At 48.4% G+C, this 19,963-nt stretch overlaps 1 protein-coding gene across 3 annotated transcripts in view; it reads left to right on the top strand.

Moving 5' to 3' along the window:
• Nucleotides 1-129: 129 nt before the first annotated feature.
• ELAPOR1 (endosome-lysosome associated apoptosis and autophagy regulator 1) overlaps nucleotides 130-19,963 on the top strand; it is a 50,514-nt gene continuing 30,680 nt past the window's right edge. The window contains exon 1 of one of the 3 annotated variants that reach the window (XM_037050416.1): nucleotides 130-366. In XM_037050416.1, the coding sequence (XP_036906311.1) occupies nucleotides 214-366 (153 nt within the window). In that variant the 5' untranslated portion in view covers nucleotides 130-213. The remainder of the gene's footprint in view (nucleotides 367-19,963) is intronic. The other 2 variants (XM_037050418.1, XM_037050417.1) reach the window with 2 other exon arrangements.

Genomic DNA, 19,963 nt, shown 5'->3' with positions numbered 1-19,963 from the left:
CGGTTGCCAAGGCGACGTGGGTAGGAGGAGACGAGGAAGGAGGGAGGAGGAAGGATGGGCGGCTTCGGCGTAGCCGCCCGGAGGTGACTGAAGCGAGCCCAGCCCCTTGTATCCTCCCCCTGCGAACCTCCCTCCCCTTTTTTCCGCCTCCGGCCGGCCGTGGCAGCCGCCGAAGCACCTGAGCCGCTGCTGCTGTTCGCGCCGGACGACGCTATGGCCGAGCCCGGGCGCAGCCTCCATCCCTCTGCCCGAGGCAGGGGAAGAACTGAGCGGCGCACACTCCGGCTTCTACCGCTGCTGCTCTGGCTTGGGACCGCCTCCCAGGTGACCCAGGCTGCGGGAACAGAGCTTCACGCCTGCGAAGAGGTACTGTCCTTCCCGACCCGACCCCACTTTAGTAAGAAAAATCTTGGATCCCAGAGGGGACGTTGGGGACCTAGACACAGACAGCTTCAGAGGCCTCGGAGTTTAGGATGCGTTGAGGATGAGGGTAGGCGGGGAGGGCGCGGAGTGGACGGGCGTCCCAGAGAGGCCAGCCCCCCTGGAGGACTCACCAGTTTGGGCTGCTGAGCTCGGTGGGTCCCAGGACCCACCTTCTGGGGCCCGGTGTCCTGGACTGGGGAATAAGGGGAGAAGATGTGGGTTGGTTGCCAGCTGGGATGAAATTACCTTAAAAGTCGTTGATGACAAAAGCTGTGTGCGTGCAGAGGGGCCAATCAGAAAGTGGGAAAGGGGAGAAGAGGGGCAAGAAATCCTTGTGCTTTCCCCCGTGGCTTCAAAAGGAGCGTGAAAGCTGTGCAAAAGGAGACGTGCAAGAGGCACAGAGAGGTCCCGTCACCCCTCTCTCCCCTGGTGTCAGACCCCTAGTCACTTGCTGGCCGCTAAGTGGAGGTCCCTTCACAGCTTTGCTTCCCCACCGCACTTTGCTCAGTGCACTCGACAGCACATGGCCCACCTCTGACCAGGCTGTGAGTTCTGAAACGTTTCTCTCCACCGATCTCTGCTTTCCTCCTCCGACCTCTGCTGACGTAGGTCGCAAGTCTTTTTCAAGGTGTTTCTAAGCTGTTGCCAACATGATTCAGACCATCAGAACCCTCTGGCCAAAAAGGCCTTTTGGACATTCTGTTTGGAGAGACACCTAAAGGTATTAAGGACTAATAAAACTCAGTCATTTCTATAGTGTTGTGCCCTGAGTAGCTTTCTTTACTTTTTTTTAAACCATATGGCAGAGACAGCAACAAATATTTACAAGAACTTCATTGGGGAAGGCAAAACAAAAGTTGTTCTGTTAGTTCTGAGAAAATGTGAAAGCCTTTATAATAATACACCAGGGGTCTAGCCCTGTAAAAGTAATCCCAAATGTCGTACTTGGCTAAGGTTTTGAGACGCCGAAATGTTTTTTTTCTAAATTATCAGTGCTAAGTAGTTGGCAGCCACAACCCCACCCCATATGGCAATGTATTATTACGGTGTTCTAACCACAGACTGTGTACAACGTAACAGACCATGAAGAGGTGGGGCGGGGGAGAGAATTTCTACGTGAGTGCCGATGGCTGACTCCGTTCATGGATGCAACACTAGTGAGTCCCCAGGAAGTGGGGCTTCTGAAAACCTGTGTCGATCTCAATGACTCCCTGCCCCGGGCCACCAGCATCTCCACCTGGCCACTTTCTGATCTGTTCAAAGATGGCCAGGAACAGGGAGATTTTGTCAGTGAGTGTGGCTGTCTGGCCTTGGCGGCTTATTGTCTCTAACCAACTAAGACAAGCAGTTCCAACAAGGCCACTGGCCTAAGAACCCAACCTGGGAGTCTCCTGAGTGGAAGGAAGGTCTCTGTGGACTGTGCAGAATGTGAGACATTTACGAAGTTTAACACTCTGTATCATCTTGGTTTGGAGGGAGAGAGTGTTGATACTTGAGAGCTTTGAATTTGGTCACAAATTTTCTCTTTAGTCCTTTTTGAATGACTGACCGTTGTTAAGCGAAAGGCCTTGCCACAGAGAGTGAGCGTAGGGCTGCAGAAACCTGTGGAAATCAACACATCAACATTCCAGGCCCTGCCTGCCTCTTACCCCTCAGTTTTTGGGTCTGTAGGATAAATGGGTATTTCAGTAACACCCACTTCAAAAAGGGCTGCTTTTTAGATTGAAAGGAAAGTACAAATAGAACACAAATTCGAGTTCTCTAACCCCCTTGCCCATTCAGTGCCGTTACCACACCCCAGGCCAGAGTGAAAGTGGCTTGCGGCTCAGTGCTCATTAGTCTTGGAGTCAAGTTCTGTTTACACTCTCCTTGAGCAAACAGTGGCAGCTGAACACCCTTGATTCTAAAACAATGAGGAAGAGAATAAACCCATTATTATGATATTCTTCGCTTGGCATTATGAACTGACCCAACAAGTTTAGGGCTTCCACCCTAGATGGTGAGAAACCAAGTCAGGGTAGACCAGCCCTTCCCTGGTCTGTGTCTGCGTGTGAGTTTCTCGAGAGTCCACGTGGGATGTTAAAGGCCGGGACCCTTATCAGGGCCAAGGCTGACCCTGATGATAAGGGTGCCGTTCCAGCCTTGTTTCTGGAACCCGAGGCACCCCTCCGGATCTCCGCAGAAAACACAGAGGTTCCGCATTGACCTACATGTCTTTTACTCCTTAGAACATGAGTTCTAGATTGCCAGCCCTGAGCTGGGGCTTGGCATTCCTTTCATAGGTTCCCAGGCATCAGGGTCCCCAGGGAAACGAAACATCCTGTGTGGGGCTTGGCATTTCTGCAGCCCTGTGCTAGCCCAGGCTGCAGGCTGACGGAGAGCCGAAGGCCCAGCCGTCGCCTGCGGCAGGATGAGTCCGCATCAAATTCGAGAGAAGCAGGAGGCTGCCTCTAACATGGGTGCCTGCCCCAAGGTCCCATGCTAAATGCCCCACACCTTCAGGGACTCCCTGCTACACACCGAACAGCCCATGGGGCTGAAGAATCTGGCAGACACAGATTGGAGTAAAATTCCCTGAGTGAGTGATGACTCACCCGCTGGGCAAGGGCGCCACTGTGAGCAAATTAACTTCGGACAGCCTCAGATTCCTGATCTGTAAAATGGGGATGGCAACACCCATCTCATAAGGCTGTCATGAGGGTTAAATTTAGATAACACACGTGAAGTGACTGGTACGTAGCCTGGACACGTCAGAGGTGCGCAAGCAATATGAGTAGGCAGGACAGGTAGGTATACAAACAATGACATGTAAATGATGAGATTAAGGTTAACTTGGGGTAAACAGTGCCGGAGTGGCCGGAGAGAAGTTGATAGGAAAATAAGAAAACTTATTTGAACATTTGGTTCTTCTTGACCTGGAGCCATCAGTAGAATTGGAGGTGGGGGAAGGGCGCTTTCCGGATAGAGGGAGGAGCCTGAGGGAAGGTCCGAAGGTAGAAAGTATAAAAGAACCTGAGAACTGCAAGAAGAGCAGGTGCCTGAAACGTGGAGCAGTCCTGAGGTGCGCTAGAAATCAAGGTTGGAAAGTCAGGAACTAAGTGGAACGTCCCAAGGGACTTCTGGCAGAGACGGTGGCCTGCAGCGAGTCAGAGTGGGGTGAGCACAGAGTAAACGTGGCTGAGACAGGGCACAGCTGAGGGCAGAGAGCTGGGGGCCAGGGCTCCAGTTCAGGAGATGTCACCGAGGTCAAGGAGAAGGCTGACAGAGGACCTGCTGTGGGACAGTTGCAGCTGGGTACGTGGAGAGGTGTAAATGTGAACCATATGCTGGACCCCGACCAATGTGGTTCAGTGTTACCGAATTTTGTTCATTTTCAGTGTTGTAAAATATTCCTTTGCGTGACTGTGTCACAATTTAAAAATTAATTCTCCTCTTGGCAGACGTTTGGGTTTCCAGTGTTTTGCCATTTCAAACAGTGCTGCTTTGAACAGTGCAGAACCTGTCACCTGGGGCCCAGGTACAGATTCCTAGGAGCACAAGCCTAGAAGTGGGGTGCTGGGTTGTGGGGTGCGAGACAAATTCCCTGAATGTGCCTAGCCTCCGACACCCTACATTAGGGCTTGACTCTGGGGCCACTCTCCCTTTGTAACTGATGTCATTTCTTCAGAGCTCTTGGTGGGGGGAGGTAGAGCCATGTTTTCCTAAAATTGTACTGTTTTTCTCAATTTTCAGTGGTTTGTAATCTGATGCATCCCAGGTCGAATGGGTTTTCTTATTTCTATACTCATATTGGGATCACTCACTAATGGAATCTGGGTGAAAGCTACTCCCAGGGGTGGGCTTCTGGAAACTGGTAGTATTTTAACATCTCAGTGCATCACCTTAGGATAAACTAGAAGTGTCACTAGACAGGAGGTGGCCACTGCTCTCCATGTGGCCTGAGAGGACTCTGAGGTATCATAATGGCTCTCAGAGAAATGCCCTCTGGGCCATCTGACCCCTTGTCCAGACTTGGTGGACTCAGTTACCATTTGAAGTGTCCTTTTACATTCAGGATGAGTCCTAAAATGAGGGCCTTCGTGCTTCCTTAGACACTGGAGGGACTAACTTCTAAGAAGAGCACATTGCCAGGAATTGTCTAGCCCTATGGCAGTTACATAATTTCTGCAAATATAGGTCTTGTTCATACTCTCATCAATAGCCATCTCCAATAGCCCTGTGTGCTCCTTATTTTTTAAAAGAAGATCGTTAGCCAGAAAAGTATATATTCTTCATTTGGAAGTGGCTTCTCTGCCCCAGAGAACCTTTCAATAAGAAGGGGACCTGTATCAGTTAGCTTTTGCTGAGTAACAAACAACCCTAAGACTTTGTGGCTCAAAGCAACTATTTTAGCCCACAATTCTGTAGGTTGATAGGGTGACTCTTTGGGCCTGGGGCAGCTTGGCTGCTCCCTGCTGGGCTGCCTTGTGTGACTGGCCAGCTAGTGGGTGGGTCACATGTTAGATAAGCTAGGATGGCCACGCTCAGATGTGTGACAGTTGATTGGGGTCCCCGGCTTCTCTTCCAGGTGGCCTCTCACTCTCCAGCAGATCAGCTTAGATACATACATGCGACGGCCTCAGAGGTCCAAGTGCAGTAAAACAGCAAGCCCCAATGTGCAAGCTCTTTTTCAAGACTCTCCTTGCGTTGTGTTTGCTAATATCCTATAGGCCAAAGCAAGTCACATGCTCATGCCATGAAATAGACTCTACCTCTTGAAGGGAGGCCCTGCCAAGTCACATACAAAGAGGCACACACACAGGGAGGGAAAGAATGTGTTGCCGTTTTTACAGTGTACCTCTGTGAAAAGCAGAGTTGATACAAACAACTGCTCCGACTGACTTATAGTTATAAATTTGGTTAAGAGCTGTGACAGACAAGTGTGAGATATGATGAGAGATTATTACAAGGAGAACTAATTTACAGTATATCACAGGATCTTTTATAGAGTTTCAGCACATTGCTGGGAAACTGACAGCTGAGAATTTTTAATCACTGTATCTGCTGGGATAGATCACTGCTTTGAGAATACAGCAAGAAAACGCAGCACAGTGGAGAGACCTCATACTCAAGGCAAAGCGCACAAAGTATTGATTTTGGAATGGACTGATCTCCAGATTGCCTGGCCCCCTTTTGACCTATTGAATACTTTTTTTAAAGGTTTCTTTTTTGTTGTTTTAGATTTTATTTATTTATCTTTAGAGAGGAAGGGAAGGAGAGGAGAGAAATATCAATGTATGGTTGCTTCTTGTGAGTCCCCTCCTGGGAACTGGCCTGCAACCCAGGCATATGCCCTGACTGGGAATCGAACCATGATAGTGTGGTTCGCAGGCCCGCGCTTGAATACTTTTTTAAATAGTTTTTTAATAATGTTTTTGTAACAATGATAGGTTCTCATTTAAAAAAAAGAAATATAAATGCAAAAAACCCCACAAAACTTACCAAAATTTCATAACTGGTTAAAATTACTGTGACTATTTTGGGTTTTTTCTTTCCAGACTTCTTTCTATACTTACAGACTTTCTATAACTATATACTTGTATGTATAGATGTAACTATATGATTATCCACAAATGGGATATTACACATGTGTTTCACAACCTGCTTTTTTCATTAAATACTATGCAGGAGGCACTTCTGCCTATTAATAAATACAGGTTTACGTCATCATTTTTAAGGCTGTATAGGGTTTTACAGCATGTATATAATTTATTCAACCAACCAATTTGGATAGCTTCTAGTTTTTATTAGCATACTCATACTGAAATGAATCTTTGCACGTATATTTGTAAGCACTTGCTAAATTATCATTCTATTACTTCCTTAAGTTGTGTTCCTAGAAATGGGGATTCTGTGATCAAATATAAAGTATTATATTACCCAGTTTCTCCCCTGGAGAAATTCTACCAGTTTTACTTCCTATTAACTTTGTGTGCCTTCACCTTGTCTCATGCTTTTAGTCCTTTCAAACTTTGGTAGATCAGCACACAACACACATCATCACCATCACCATCACCATCCTTGCTTGGTCCCGAGCTGAAGGAACCCACCAGTTTCAAGACAGACCCCCACCAATCCCCCAAGCCATCTCAGAGCGTTTCTGGAAGTAATTCCTACGGCAGAAACCGTCTACAACCCCTGGGCATCACTCCTGTTCTAAACCCCTCCCCAGCTGCTTCCCTCTCTGCTTAGCCAGGAGCAAAGTCCCCAGGCTGTGCCCACGCTTCTCTCCTTTCTTTCGCACTTTCCCATCTCCGTGGTCCTTGGGGAAGGGTCTGGCTTGAAAAGCAGGGTTGAGACTCACACATAGGCACTCCGACCGGCTCATAACTTTGGTTAAGTTCTATGAAAGACATGCTTCGAGCCTGTACCCAGGAGACCTAATTTAGGTCGGGAAGGCTAGCCAGGCCTCTGTGAGGGGTGAGTGCAAGTGGCGAGCTGAGGGTCGGAGGTGTTCAGAGGGTGAGGGGCCTGGCTTGCAGGCAGGAAAGAGTCTGTTGCTTAAGCGATGGAGAGAAGACCAGGGTGGCTGGATAATGTAATTTTACACTTATAAAGTGAAAGAAGAGTATCTGCATTTTGAAGTTTCAAAAACTATTAAAGGAAGATATGACATTTTAATCAAAGTTCCCTAAGGGTGTAATAAATATTATGCGTTATTTTTACATTTTATGGTAATATATACTAATAATGATGATGATTTCCCTGTTGAGTGTTCTAAGTGACCCACGTGGATTAACCCATTTAGTGACTGCAGTACTCCGTCGAGTAGGTACTGTAAATGTCCCACCCCTAGTCCATCCCACACCATTTCCTCTCCTCTTATGCTTTATTTTTCTTCGTAGCATTCTTCACCCTCTGACAATATTTTCGTATATACATAGGTGCACGTATATGTTTTTTCAACAGTCCATCTCTCTGACTAGAATGGAAACCTTTGAGGGCTGGTATTCTTGTATGTTTTATTCATTTCTATATCTCCAGTGCCTGCCACACAGTAGGTACTCAAAGAGTTTCCTGAATGAATCCCCAGAGAGGCACAGAGAGATTAGCCCGTCCAATTACTGGGCTGGGAAAAGAGCAGGGCCTCAGGCCGCTGGACTCGTAGCCCGTTCACTCTGCAGTCCATGCTGTGCGAAGGGCGTCAGCTGAGAGCAGAAGCTCCCTGCCCCCGCCCCCCGCAAATCCCAGACGGTGGTCTTTGTCAACACTTGATGAACTACATATATATATATTTTCGGAGTGGAAGGGAGGGAGAAGGAGAGGTAGAGAAACATTGATATGTGAGAGAGACATCAATGGGTTGCTTCTCACACGCCCCCAGCTGGGGACCCAGCCCACAACCCAGGCATGTGCCCTGACTGGGAATCGAACCACAGTTGTTTGGTTCGCAGGTCCGCACTCAATCCACTGAGCTACACCAGCCAGGGCATATATTCTTGAAATGCTTTATGTCTATACAAGCACATCTGTCTACTCTTTTTAAAAATTTCTGTACAAATCTGATTAGAAGATTTATCCTTGGCTATATTTTACTGTTTTCATTACTATGGCTCTACTTTTAACCACAAAACTGTGATTCACTATATGCACGTACCATCACTTACTGACCCAGAAACTCGAAGGAAGGGTGACCCCAGGTATTTATGTGGTAACTATGCTGCAGGGCATACCCTCACGTGGCCCCGTGCCTACTTCTTTGAGTCTATCTGCAGGAGAAAGCCTTAAAAGCAGAAATCGTGGGCCAAAGAGTCAAGGGTCAAGTTGGCAGGTGGCATGTTAAAGACAGTGTTAGTCTTACCCATCTGCAGTCAGGAGGAGGAGGAGGAGGCCCTGGCTGGGTGGCTCAGTTGGTTGGACTGTCGTCCTGTGCACCAAAAGGTTGCAGTTTCTATCCGAGGTCAGGGTGCATACAGGAGGCAATCAATCCACGTTTCTCTCTCACATCAATGTTTCTCTCTCGTGCATGTGTTCTCTCTCCCTCCCTCTCTCTCAAATCAATAAAAAATATCTTTGGATAAAGATTTAAAAAAAAGAAAAGGGGGGAGGCTCTGGCTGGGAGGACTGCCACCCACCTCCAGTCATTCTCCCCCAGGAATCACTGGTACCCAGAGGGCCCTGTGGGAGAGCCTGCAGCGAAGCTGCCAGCCGGTCCCAGTCAGGGCACACCAACCTGGTGGCTCACTTGGCTAAACATTCTCAAAATAATGTGGTCGAACTCATAGCTCTTCAGTATTGTCACTCTGGTAAGTGATGAAAATTGTGCCATTTGCCACATTTCTTCTTTAGCTTTCCTATCTCATACCAGATAAAGCACAGAATAGATAATTATAGTTAGTGCTTGACAGCTGCTGAAAGAAAATGCATTTTTAATACCTCCCAGGCCTTCCAGCTTTCAAACTCCCTTAAGTCTGAAAAGCCTAATATGAGGTTATCACTTAGTTTTCTTAGATTTGTCACATATTTTTATTTTTTAGGTTTAAAAAAATTATTTATTTTTTAAAGAGAGGAGAAGGGAGGGAGAAAGAGAAACATCAATGTGTGAGAGAAACATTGATTGGCTGCCTCCCACACACTCCCAAGTGGAGACCTAGTGTGCTAAGCAGGCATGTGCCCTGACTGGGAACAAAACTGGGCCCTGACTGGGCCCGCCCCTCCCCCCGCCCCGGCCTGCAGGACGATGCCCAGCCCACGGAGCCACACCAGTCAGGGCCGATTTGTCATGTATTATTAAAGGCATTTTTTAAAAGCCCACAGAACAATGTGATGTAAAAAATTATGTTTTATAGGCCTAAAATGTGAATTTTTTAAACCTGAATCTTACTGATACAAAAGACCAAGTAATAGTAATAATCAAGCCATAATAATTGGCCTTTAATGTAATAAGCCTGCATGCTAACTGGAGTATCCGTCTCCTTACCCCATGCAAAACGAGAAGGGAAAACTGTTCCTAAATTAGAAAGGAAACTGAAATGGGCTAATTTTCTGCTTGAAATTGATTACTCTCCGACCCTAATCATACGCAAATAAAAGAGTGGCTAGTAAGCCACCAAGAGAACAGATAAAGGGAGCATTAATTATGTCTATTCATCCTGCTTTGTTCAAATTCTCCGAAGGGTGGTTCTGGCTCAGGAGAGCACCTGGGAAAAGTCGGGCACTACACGGCCTCCGCTGTACGCAGACCGGAAGGGGCTGTGCCTAAATATACAGTAAGTAACAGGTTAGCAAGCAGCCAGGAGAAAACAGAATAGGGAGGAAGGCAGGTTTTTTAAAGAACACATAGAGTTTTTAGTCCTAGACTATCTAAAAGACTATTCCTGATTCTTATAGTCGCCAACTAGTTTTTCCCATGTGGAGAAAAATCATGTAAGATTTCAGAAAAAATGTGTGACCATGGATGACAAGCAGGTTAAGGGAATGGGCACGAGTGCGCGTGCGCGGACAGCGGTGTTATCACTGTGGGTGCGCCCAGGGGCCCGGGAGCTTCTCTGCAGAAGGAGAGGATAACTTCTCTGTGTTATCGATTTTTAGATAACACAAAAACCTAAAGTTTTTGAAAATAACGTCTTGGTCTCATCCCATCCCTATTGCAACCTTAGTTTTATACTCGCAGAAACTGAGGACCAAGGAGGGCAGCGTGTTGGTTCGCTCGGAGGAGTGTTACTTAGATTAAAATTCATGAGCTTATCAAACACTGGTGTCGGGTGGACCGGGTGGTGACCCGGGCCTAAGGCACCCTCGGGTCTCCTGAAAACAGCCGAAGGGGTGCTTACCCTCAGGTAGGGTACTTGCTCAATAGTTACAAACATGTTTAAAAGAATACTTTTTACCCCAGATAACAAGACGCTCATTTTATCTAGAGTAAACCCCTACCATTGGGGTAAAAAAAACAAAACCTTTTTTTAAACATTTGTAATCGTAAAGTAACATAAGTGGTCACCCCATGGCCCCATTGTTTCTGACGTGCATTTCCTCCACCCGATTCCCTTTCTGGTTTTCCCCCTCTTAGGGATGCTGACGGACACCGTCCATACTGGTTGGTGCCCGGCCCCAGAGAGCAGGCACTACCAGTCTGAAAACATCGATGACAAGTTGCCTCTAGAGGTCACTGGCCATTGTCATGTTTTCTCCACCAAATAACTTTTCACTTTAACTTTTAATCCTGTTGTTTACAATAACTCACTCACCAAGTACTTACCGAACATGATGAGCTGAAGGAGACGTGAAGAACTACTACATAACACGAAACCCACACGGATGGCACATTCCAGCCTTTAAAGGGACAAGTGGAGGTGGGGTGCGTGCTGCAATGAGGCCAAGAAGGAAGGGCGGGCGGGCAGAGCACAGCCTCTGGAAAGGGACTCACGTCCCCAGTGGAGCTTCCATGGCTGTGAGACTTAGTTATCAAAGGAGCTACCGGGTTTAATTGTTGTGAAAATTAGAAATGAGAAATAAGATACAAACACTGACTAGTTGTATTAGCTGGCCAGGGTTGCCGTGACAAACTACCACAAGCTGGGTACATTAAGACAACAGAAATTTATTTTCACATAGTTTTGGAGGCTACAAGTTCAAAAGCAAGGTGTGGGCGGTGCCCAGATTGCTGGCCCCGCCCACCCGAGAAGTGCTGATAATGCGGGTCAGTCAGAGGGCTCCCAGGCTGGAGACCACACTTGGAGAACCACTGGTTTCAGTTTAACAGAGAGGACAAGCGCTCGGAAGGCTGGCTTCTTGGGCTTGGGTCCCAATGCTGCAGCTGACTTATCAGCTGTGTGGCCTTGGGACATGTGTCTGAGCATCTCTGAACAGGTGTCTCCATCCTTAAAATGGGGGAAATCATATATACCCCACAGACTCAACAAGTATTTGCTCTGTGACTTCTGCAGTACCAGGTTCTACTAGGCACTGGGCACACGACAGAGGATAAGACAGGCTTTGATGTCAAGGCATTTTCAGTGGTTGTGATGCTTAAAGAGATGAAATTTACAAAGTTCAAGGTGCTTAATAAAAATTCATTTCATTTCCCTCACAGAAGGTAACATGATCCTGCTTTTACTTTTTTTTTTTTTGGTCCAAAAAGTCATTCTCAAATTTTATAGCATGGATCCAGAGCTATGATTCTCTCTTTGCCTAGATGGACAATCTGAGGTATGGGCACTAGTATGGGATGAGTTGTATCTTCTGAAAAATCCATATGCACCTCAGAGTACCCCCTGTGGGCCTGAGCACTTTAGAATGTGACCCTATTTGGAAATGGGGTCTTTGCAGATGTGGTCGACTTAAGATGAGGTCATAGGGTGGCCCTCACCCAATAGGACTGGGGTCCTGACAAAAAGGGGGGATTTGGACAGAGAAACGCTTGCAGGGAAAGCACAGTGTGAAGACCAGAGTCATGCTGCCGCAAGCCAAGGAGCTCCGGGTTGCTGGCCGTCACTGAGCAGCAAAGGGGCATGGAACAGACTGCCCCTCCCAGCCTCCGAAGGCACCAGCCTGCCGACACCCCCATTTTGGATTTCTGGCCTCCAGAACTGCGAGACAGGTGTCTGCTGTTCAAGCCCCTGGACTGCGGTGCCGTGTTACAGCAGACAGCTGCAGGCGCTGTGCGGTGTGGCATCACCCCACGCACAGGTGTGCTGCGGGAGGGGAGGGAGACCTTTACTTTTATCCCAGGCATCCCCTGGTGTTTCAACACTGTAAGAACGGGCAGTTACTATGCAATACACACTCTGAAAAGAGGAGACGCCTCTGCCTCCAGATCTTGTGACCTGCCAGCTAGCCAGCAGCTCGAACCACCTGCCAGGCCTACCGGGATGTCTGCACCAGGTCAGAGTTCGGATTGGAAGACCCCCTGCCAATTCTGAAACAATATGAAATTCTCCAGAATGCCCAGGGAGTGTCTGGTGCGTGGGCAAAGCAGCTAGACAGTTGGGGCTGTCGCACAGAAGTACAAGTCAGGGACATTGCTATCGAACTGGAACCAGACCTGAGGAGTGACAACAGCGCCAAGCAATTCATGGTCACCGCCCCGTGAGTGGTGTGGAGGACAGAGCTCTCACCTTCTAACACAGGGCTGTCGAACTCATTGTCACTGGGGGCCACATCAGCCTTGCGGTTGCCTCGAAGGGCCGGATGTAATGTTAGGGCTGTATAAATGTAACTGCTCCTTATCAGTTAAGCGAGAGCCTGGCGCTGCCGCCGGGTAGAAACACAGTGCTGGACTGGATAGAACAAGGTGGAGGGCCGGATTTGGCCTGTGGGCTTTGTGTTTGCCACCTGTGTTCTTGGAGAACCAGGAAAGCGTGCCGTGGCTGGGGCTGGTGGGACTGGAGGGTTACGGAGGACTGGGCTGGGTGGGAGGAGAGGGTGCAGTCCTCTTTTCTGACCTTTTTCACTAGAGGACCAGTGGTAAACCTGTGCCACTCTGGAGGGGGTAAGTGATAAAGACAGGGAGATTCATTTCCTAAAACTTTATTAATAAACATTTTTGATTAGGTAATATGGCCACGTGGTAAGCAATTCAAAAGGGCACTCAGGAAAGAGCCGCAATCTTTCCTACAGACTTTTCTGATTTCTTAGCTATTTCTAGAATGAAGGTCAAGTTAACTGAGGCCCAGAGTGACTAGTGCCAGTTTTATGGGACGGTGACTAGACTCTGTCAGTGCAGAAACTTGGTCAACTGCTAAGCATCTTTTCTGAAGCCACCTGCCCAAATACATGTCCACCCAAACTTGGTCAACTGCTAAGCATCTTTTCTGAAGCCACCTGCCCAAATACATGTCCACCCAACCTGCCCCTAGACCTTGGCCTGGGGCTGTAGCCAAGCCTGTTCACGCAAAAGCCAGGCTCTGACTGCCTGGAGGGTCAGGTTGACCAGAGGCGCCAGTGCCCCAGAATTGGTTGTCCATTCATCCATCACTAGTTTCCTAGGGATGGCAGGAGGATGGGCCAGAGTTTCAGGTAGTGACATCTGGCAATGGCCAATGGTGAGACCATCCCACAGAATGGCCTGGGAATTTTATTCAGAAATTTTACAAGCGACTCAGGTGTCTACAGCTACAGCAGTTGTCATTTCACAGGACAAGAGGCCCCCACCCAGGCGTCTGTTCAGTCCTCTGGTTCACGGCACTCACCCATCAACTTAGTGCCCACAGCTGACCAGATCCCTTGTTGATGCACAGATACGACTTGAGAGATAATAAGAGAAACTGTTTCCACCACCCTCCCTCCACCACCAGGCTGAGGCTTCTGATGTCCTAGTCTGTCCTCTCCAGGGCCTTTCACCACGGGCCAGTGATCTGAGAAACTCAGCCTCAGTTTCCCGCCTGCTCAGGACGGTGGAACGCTGCAGGCTTCCCCTTGCCTGGCAGGCCCACACCCAGAGCTCCAAGAATCCTGCTGAAAAAAGCTTCTAAAGCATCAACTTAAAAAATACTTGATTAACATAACTGTTTGAACAAGCAGCTCATCTACATAAGAATCACTTCAAAAAGCATAGGTGGGAACAGAATAGAAAGTCCTCCCCCTACTTCTGTCCCCTGTCACCTAGTTTTCCTGCAAGGAAGCAGCCCTTGCTGCCTTCAGACTTAGGACTGAAGTCAGTTCGTGCTCCCGGGGCACCCTGGAGACACTGGGGGTGCACAGGAGATGGGGTGCAACCCTGGCCTTGGGCTTCTCTCCCTGGGAGATCAAAACCAGAAGCAGCAGAAAGCTCGTGGGACAAGGGGCTGGACACAGGACTGAAGTATAATACACGAGTTATGAGGGGTATCTTTATAATTTTAGTTATTCAGATCAGGATTGGAAGAGTTAAATTTTAAGTCAGGAGATTATAGGTATGAAAAGGAGGCAAAAAAACTGGATTAAGCACAGGCCTGCGAACCAAACAGCTGCAGTTCGATTCCCAGTCAGGGCACATGCCTGGGTTGCAGGCCAGTTCCCAGCAGGGGGCGCACGAGAGGCAACCATACATTGATATTTCTCTCCCTCTCTCCTTCCCTTACCCTCTAAAGATAAATAAATAAAATCTTTAAAAAAACACAAAAAAAACTGGGAGGCATTAAAGAAATCACTTCTTTTTTAAAATTCTTAAAACATATTATTTCTCATCTGTTACCGACTGCCTGGTATTATGTTTATACATATTTACAGCGTTCTTGTTCTGTGGTGTGCATCGCGTAAGGCAGTACCTTCATACCATTTCGTGAGCGGCATACCCAGGGATTGCACAGTGCACAGCCTCTGCAGCTGAACACAGGGCCACCTTGATTAAATTGGTATCCCCTTACCATGTGCTTAGGGAAAACTGTGGGCTGGATTCCTCTGAGGCTAAGTGGGCAGCATCAAAATGCTGTGGTACAGGCATAGAGTTGGAACATGGATACGGCTGCGGGGACAAGCAGGGGCTGGGGGCGAAGGGCCTTGTAAGCTCTGCAGGTAGCCCAGGGCTTGCCCTGAGAGGCCCACAGCGGTGCAGCAGCACATTCTGTTCGGCAGTTCACATGGGTCACTCTGGCTGCGGCCTGGAGAGTGGCTTGGAGGAGAGGAGGTAGTGAAGACTGGGAGTCTGTCCTCCAGGTTCAAGTTCTCTGTCAAGCAGATAGGACATCAAAACGCCAAGCTGTCCTTGGAGAGTTTTGCACAGGCCAGGACCTCGCTGACCTGCTTCTTTCATGTATGATTAAAAGCTCAGGTGAAAAAATTTAATGGAACATTTCTATCTCATTTTTAAAAATTAAAAAAAAAAAAACCCAAGCTAGAGCTACAAGCCCTGTCTTGCAGACAGATGTGGGTACCAAACCCTCACCTATCAGAAAGGGACTGGACTTTATAAAGGGACATTTTGTTTCCTAGTGACAAAGCCATTTCAATCCTAGGGACATTTACATGCAGTACTGAAAAGCCCTCTGCCCTTGATGGACCGGCCACAGTTAGTGAGTGTCACAAGTGTCAGCGACCAACCTTTCTTCGGGTGAGATTAGCTTTGGGCGAGTCGCTAGGGGAGAAAAGGTGGTGAAAGGACAGATGTCATTTCATTTGTACGAGAAGAGGCACCAGAGACAAGGGCAAGTCAGGGCACGCAGCAAACAGCAGAGCAGTGTGAGGGGAGAGGGGGCGGTCTCAGCGCTGCCGCCAGGCTCAGTGTTGGGCCAGAAATGGCACCAGGCTCCCTTCGCCCAGTCCTGCTTCCCGAAAGAGAAGAGGAGGCCTGGGTGTCCCTCCATGCATCCTCCCCCCACAGGGTCGCAGTGGTAGCTGGCTGTTTTGTGTGTGTGTGTGTTTTTAAACTGGTTTACAAAGAGCTTTCCTGGATATCTCCTACTGTCCTGAGAGGCTGGTGTTACTCAGTATTTGGTGGTGGGGGGCGGGGAGGGGCATGGATTCTGTTTAATCGTCTTAGCAAAATTTTATCATCTCCGTTTCATGGACAAGGGAACCAAGCATGGGGAGACTTAACTGGTCTGTGGTCCGCAGTTTGAGCGTGGCAGGACAAGATGAGCGTCTAGGTCTTTGGGCTCCAACCTAGAGCACCTTGCGCGGCTCTAGAGCTGCTCTAGAGTCATGCCCTTGTCCCATCATTCAGTCACTCAACAAATACTGATGTCTGCTGCGGATCAGGCAGAGTTCTGGGCACTTGGGCTACATCAGTGAACAAAAACGAAGATCCCTGTCTTGTGGACAGGGATCTGCTCTCACGTCTGCTCTGGAGCGGGGCAGGGGCAGAAATCCACGGTACACGTAATGCATAACTGAGTTAGAAGGCGTGTTGGTGGGTGGAAAGTGCTATGGAAAAAACTCACTCAGGCTGTGAGGATCCCTGGGACAGAGGGAGTGGGTCACAATTGTAAGCAGGGAGGTCACAGCAGCAGAGGTCGTTTCAGGGAGGGTTGGGGGGGCTAAAGGGACAGAAGCAGGTAAAGTGCCCCGAGCCAGGGTGCATGGGTGCTCACGCATGCTGACAAGTGGCAGCTGTAACACCATACCAGTCCCATCTCCTCATCAGCTTGTCAGTGTCTTCCAGGAGCCCCCAGGCCAAGGCCGTGCCCCAGATGGACAGGCAGCTCAAGTTACAGACAGGTTGGCCCAGAGCATGCTGACACCGATGGCCTCGGCTGGGTGTTGAGACCCAAGATCTCTCTGTGTAATGTGTCCAAGGCCAAACCAGGAAGGCAGGTCCTGACCGAGCACTGTCCCTGCTGGTTTGGACTGAAGTGGAAGCTGGAAACCCAGGGTAGAACAGCACATGCTGAAAGCACAGGTGATGTAAGGCCAGGCTCCCCACTTCTCCTTCACACCAGCCCTGGGGCACAGGCACCGTGTTGCTAGGCAACAGCCCACAGGCAGAGGACCATCAGCAGGGGCCAGCTGCTTGGGGTGGGTTTGTTTTGCCTGCTGTTGGTCTGATGCCTGGTCTGGTGGAAAAGGGGCATTGCCTGTAAGTAAAAGAAATGACTTCTCCGGGTGAAGGCCAAAAGGTATCCTTGACCCTGAGTCTGCCTTGGTGCCTACAATTCCACAGTTAAGAGCAACCTGCTCTTAAGACTGTGGTGTTAAACTTTTTTCGTGTGTGAAACTTTTGGTTCAAAGAAAATCTTACCTGAGACGAATAAACAGAGATTGAAAAGAGAATAAAAGAGACTGAAGAAACGATATCACTCCATTACAGGCGGGGTGGGAGTCCCGAATCCCCCCCATCCATCAGAGGGGCTTGCTTTCTAAACCCCTGGAGTCAGGAGCATAATTTAAAATCATTGTGTTAAAGTATTTCAGTCCCCTGTTAGAAAGTTTACAGACTTTGGCTGGTAAAATATTAAGCTATTTAAAAATGACTAACACATTATGACAGTCTAATGTTTTTCTGTGTGTAGGAAGGTGGACAACAAACTCCTGAGAGGATCTGATGAAAGTTATGAACCCTGTGCCCAGAAAAATAAACATAACTAGTCTCCCCACACACCTAAAATTCTGCGTAGGGCTGTATGGAGGAAGTGGTCCAGGGGCTGGAGATGAAGGACCTCCCCATCTCGTGGGGGATTGGTTTATCTGACTTGCTTCCAAATCGCATCAATACTTAAGTCCTGAGGCTAACAGAAAAGTGGGAGGAAACAGAAAAGATCCAGAGGAGAACCAGAATGTTGGGGGCAGAGCCCAGGACTCTATTTTTAACTCGATCGCCAGGTAGTTGTGATGACCTGACAGGCGTAGGTGTAGGCTGCAGAGCTCTGGGCGGGGTGTCTAGGCCAGAGGGCTCAGGAGACCCTGCTACTGAGTCTGCGGTTTTCGGTTCTCAAGAGGCTGGGAAGGAGGGAGTGAGGAGGGAGAAGGCCTGTTGCCCTCCCCAGTCTGAGCAGCTGCAGAACAATAGGGAAGGTCCTGGCCTTCCACCCTACCCTCACAGCAGGGCAAAGCAAGGTCACTATGCCCTAAGCTTCAGCCAAAACCAGAACCTGATTGAGGGCACTCCGAGAGCGAAAACAAAGCAAAGCAAAACAAAGCAAAACAAAAACAAAATAAAACAGGAGTCTGGGAAACCATCCAGCCAGAGCTGGACCTAAGAGAAAGTCTCGTGTTCAAATTCTGACATTCCCCTCCGTTTCCTGAGTTCTGTGATAAGTTCCGGAACTCATTGCTCCCCAACCCTGGCAAAGGTCTAGCCTCTCTTTGGCGGTGGGGACGGTTGAATGGGACCTGCTGCTGTCTGAGTCAGGTGCTTTCCGAGCAAAGAGGCGTTTGCAACTAAGTCAGCGAACACCTGCTGGTCCCACTGTGCCAAGCTGGGGTGTTGGCCTGGCCTGCCCCCACCTGGACATTGTCCCCAAAGGATCTGCTTTTCAGGGACAGTGAGGAGATGAGGAACCTGAAGGTGGGGAAAACAATCTCTTCTGGACCCCATAAAGACTTCAAGTCAAAATCTGGGTTTCCTTGAAAGCCCATTTCACTACCCGGGCCCTGTCCCAGCCAAGACAAATCCAAGTCATGTCGACCCCCTGCTTCTGTGGTTGGCTGGGCTTGCCGCAGCAGCAGCTCTGTGACTCTGAGACACAGGACGTGACACCTGCCACACTCTGCCATTCTGTCTGTGCGGCAGAGGTGGCAGGGGCTGTCCCCTCCCCAGCTGTCGCTGGGCAGTGATCCTCCGCCCCATGGGGTTTTACTCAAGTGTATCCACCTGTCTGAACTGTACAGTTAGGGTTTGCGGATTTCAGTGTGCACAAATTTCACCTTAAAAGAATGAAACCTATAAAAAATAACTTCGAGTGGGGAGACATGCGTGGAAGTAAATGAGCAAGAATGGCAGAAATTGGTAAGTATTGACACTGGGTGGTGAGTACATGAGGGGGCATTATATCGGTTTCTAATAATAGACATTTGAAATTTACTCTACCAAGTACAAAAAAGGAGACTTAGAAATGTGTGCTTTCTCAAGAAATCTGTCTTCTTGATCAAAAATCTTAAGGAAACTCACACTCTTTAACTCTAGTAATTCTGCTTCCGGAAGTCCATCCCAAGGCAATAGCCAGGGATACACAGAAAGTTTCATTGTAGTTCTACTTAACATGAGGAAAAACTGAATTCGATGTCCAACAGCAGGAGAATGAGCAAAGAAAGGGGAGGATGGGACATCTGCAATAGTGTAAACAATAAAAACAAAGTGGAAAAAGAAAGAAACTATGGTGCCACCATCAAAGACACAGGAGAGTGCTGTGACCTAAAACGTAGAACAGGACGGTCAGAAAACATAACGACCTACTACACAACCTTCACTTGGTTTTTATAAGGGAAGCGCTCTGCAAACACCCAGCATGAGCGTGTTTGCAGGCAGGACACCGAACCCTCGCTGAGGCTTCACTCCGCCCTCCTCGGCATTCACGTGCTGTGGACGTTGTCCCTCATTCTTGCAGCGAAACCCTTTGGAGCGCGTCAGTTTTAGACCTGGTACCCAGCTATGTGGAATTGCCCTAGTTACGTCAGCATCCTCTGAGATAAGAAAAAGACTGGAATTATGAGGGGAAATGGGCCCCACGAGATGTTAGCCCAAGGCACAGAGAATTCCGGTCCTGGTGTTCTTTCTCTCCTAGGGACACTGACATCTCCATGCAAAGCCAAAGATTCTCATCAAAAGTTAGGCTCACAGCTCCCCACGCTGCGTCTGCGTCTCTTCCCGCTGGACGAAAGGGCTGAGTTTTCTGAGACTGTCCTGAGCTACGCCCGACATACCACCTGGTACCTATAAGTGGTGGGCATGCAATACGTACCGTATTTCCCATGTATAATGTGCACCCACATTTTGGTGCGCATTATGCACAGGATTACTATACCCATTATTATGACCGTGGTATGTAGTCATTATACCTATGTATAAAGCACATCCTTATTTTTCCTTCAAAAATTTGAGCAAAAGAGTGTGCATTACACGTGGCAAAACACGGTATTTTGGTAAATATTTATAATAAAAGGAAATAAAAATGAAGCTCTACAATTGTTCTCTTACCACCTTAAGTGT

The sequence above is a fragment of the Sturnira hondurensis genome, unplaced genomic scaffold (assembly GCF_014824575.4).
Source record: "Sturnira hondurensis isolate 20B ecotype Veracruz unplaced genomic scaffold, ASM1482457v3 Scaffold0006799, whole genome shotgun sequence".
Lineage (NCBI taxonomy): Eukaryota > Metazoa > Chordata > Mammalia > Chiroptera > Phyllostomidae > Sturnira > Sturnira hondurensis.
Note: the sequence above shows the minus strand (reverse complement) of the source record. Positions and strands in the feature narration are given on the sequence as shown.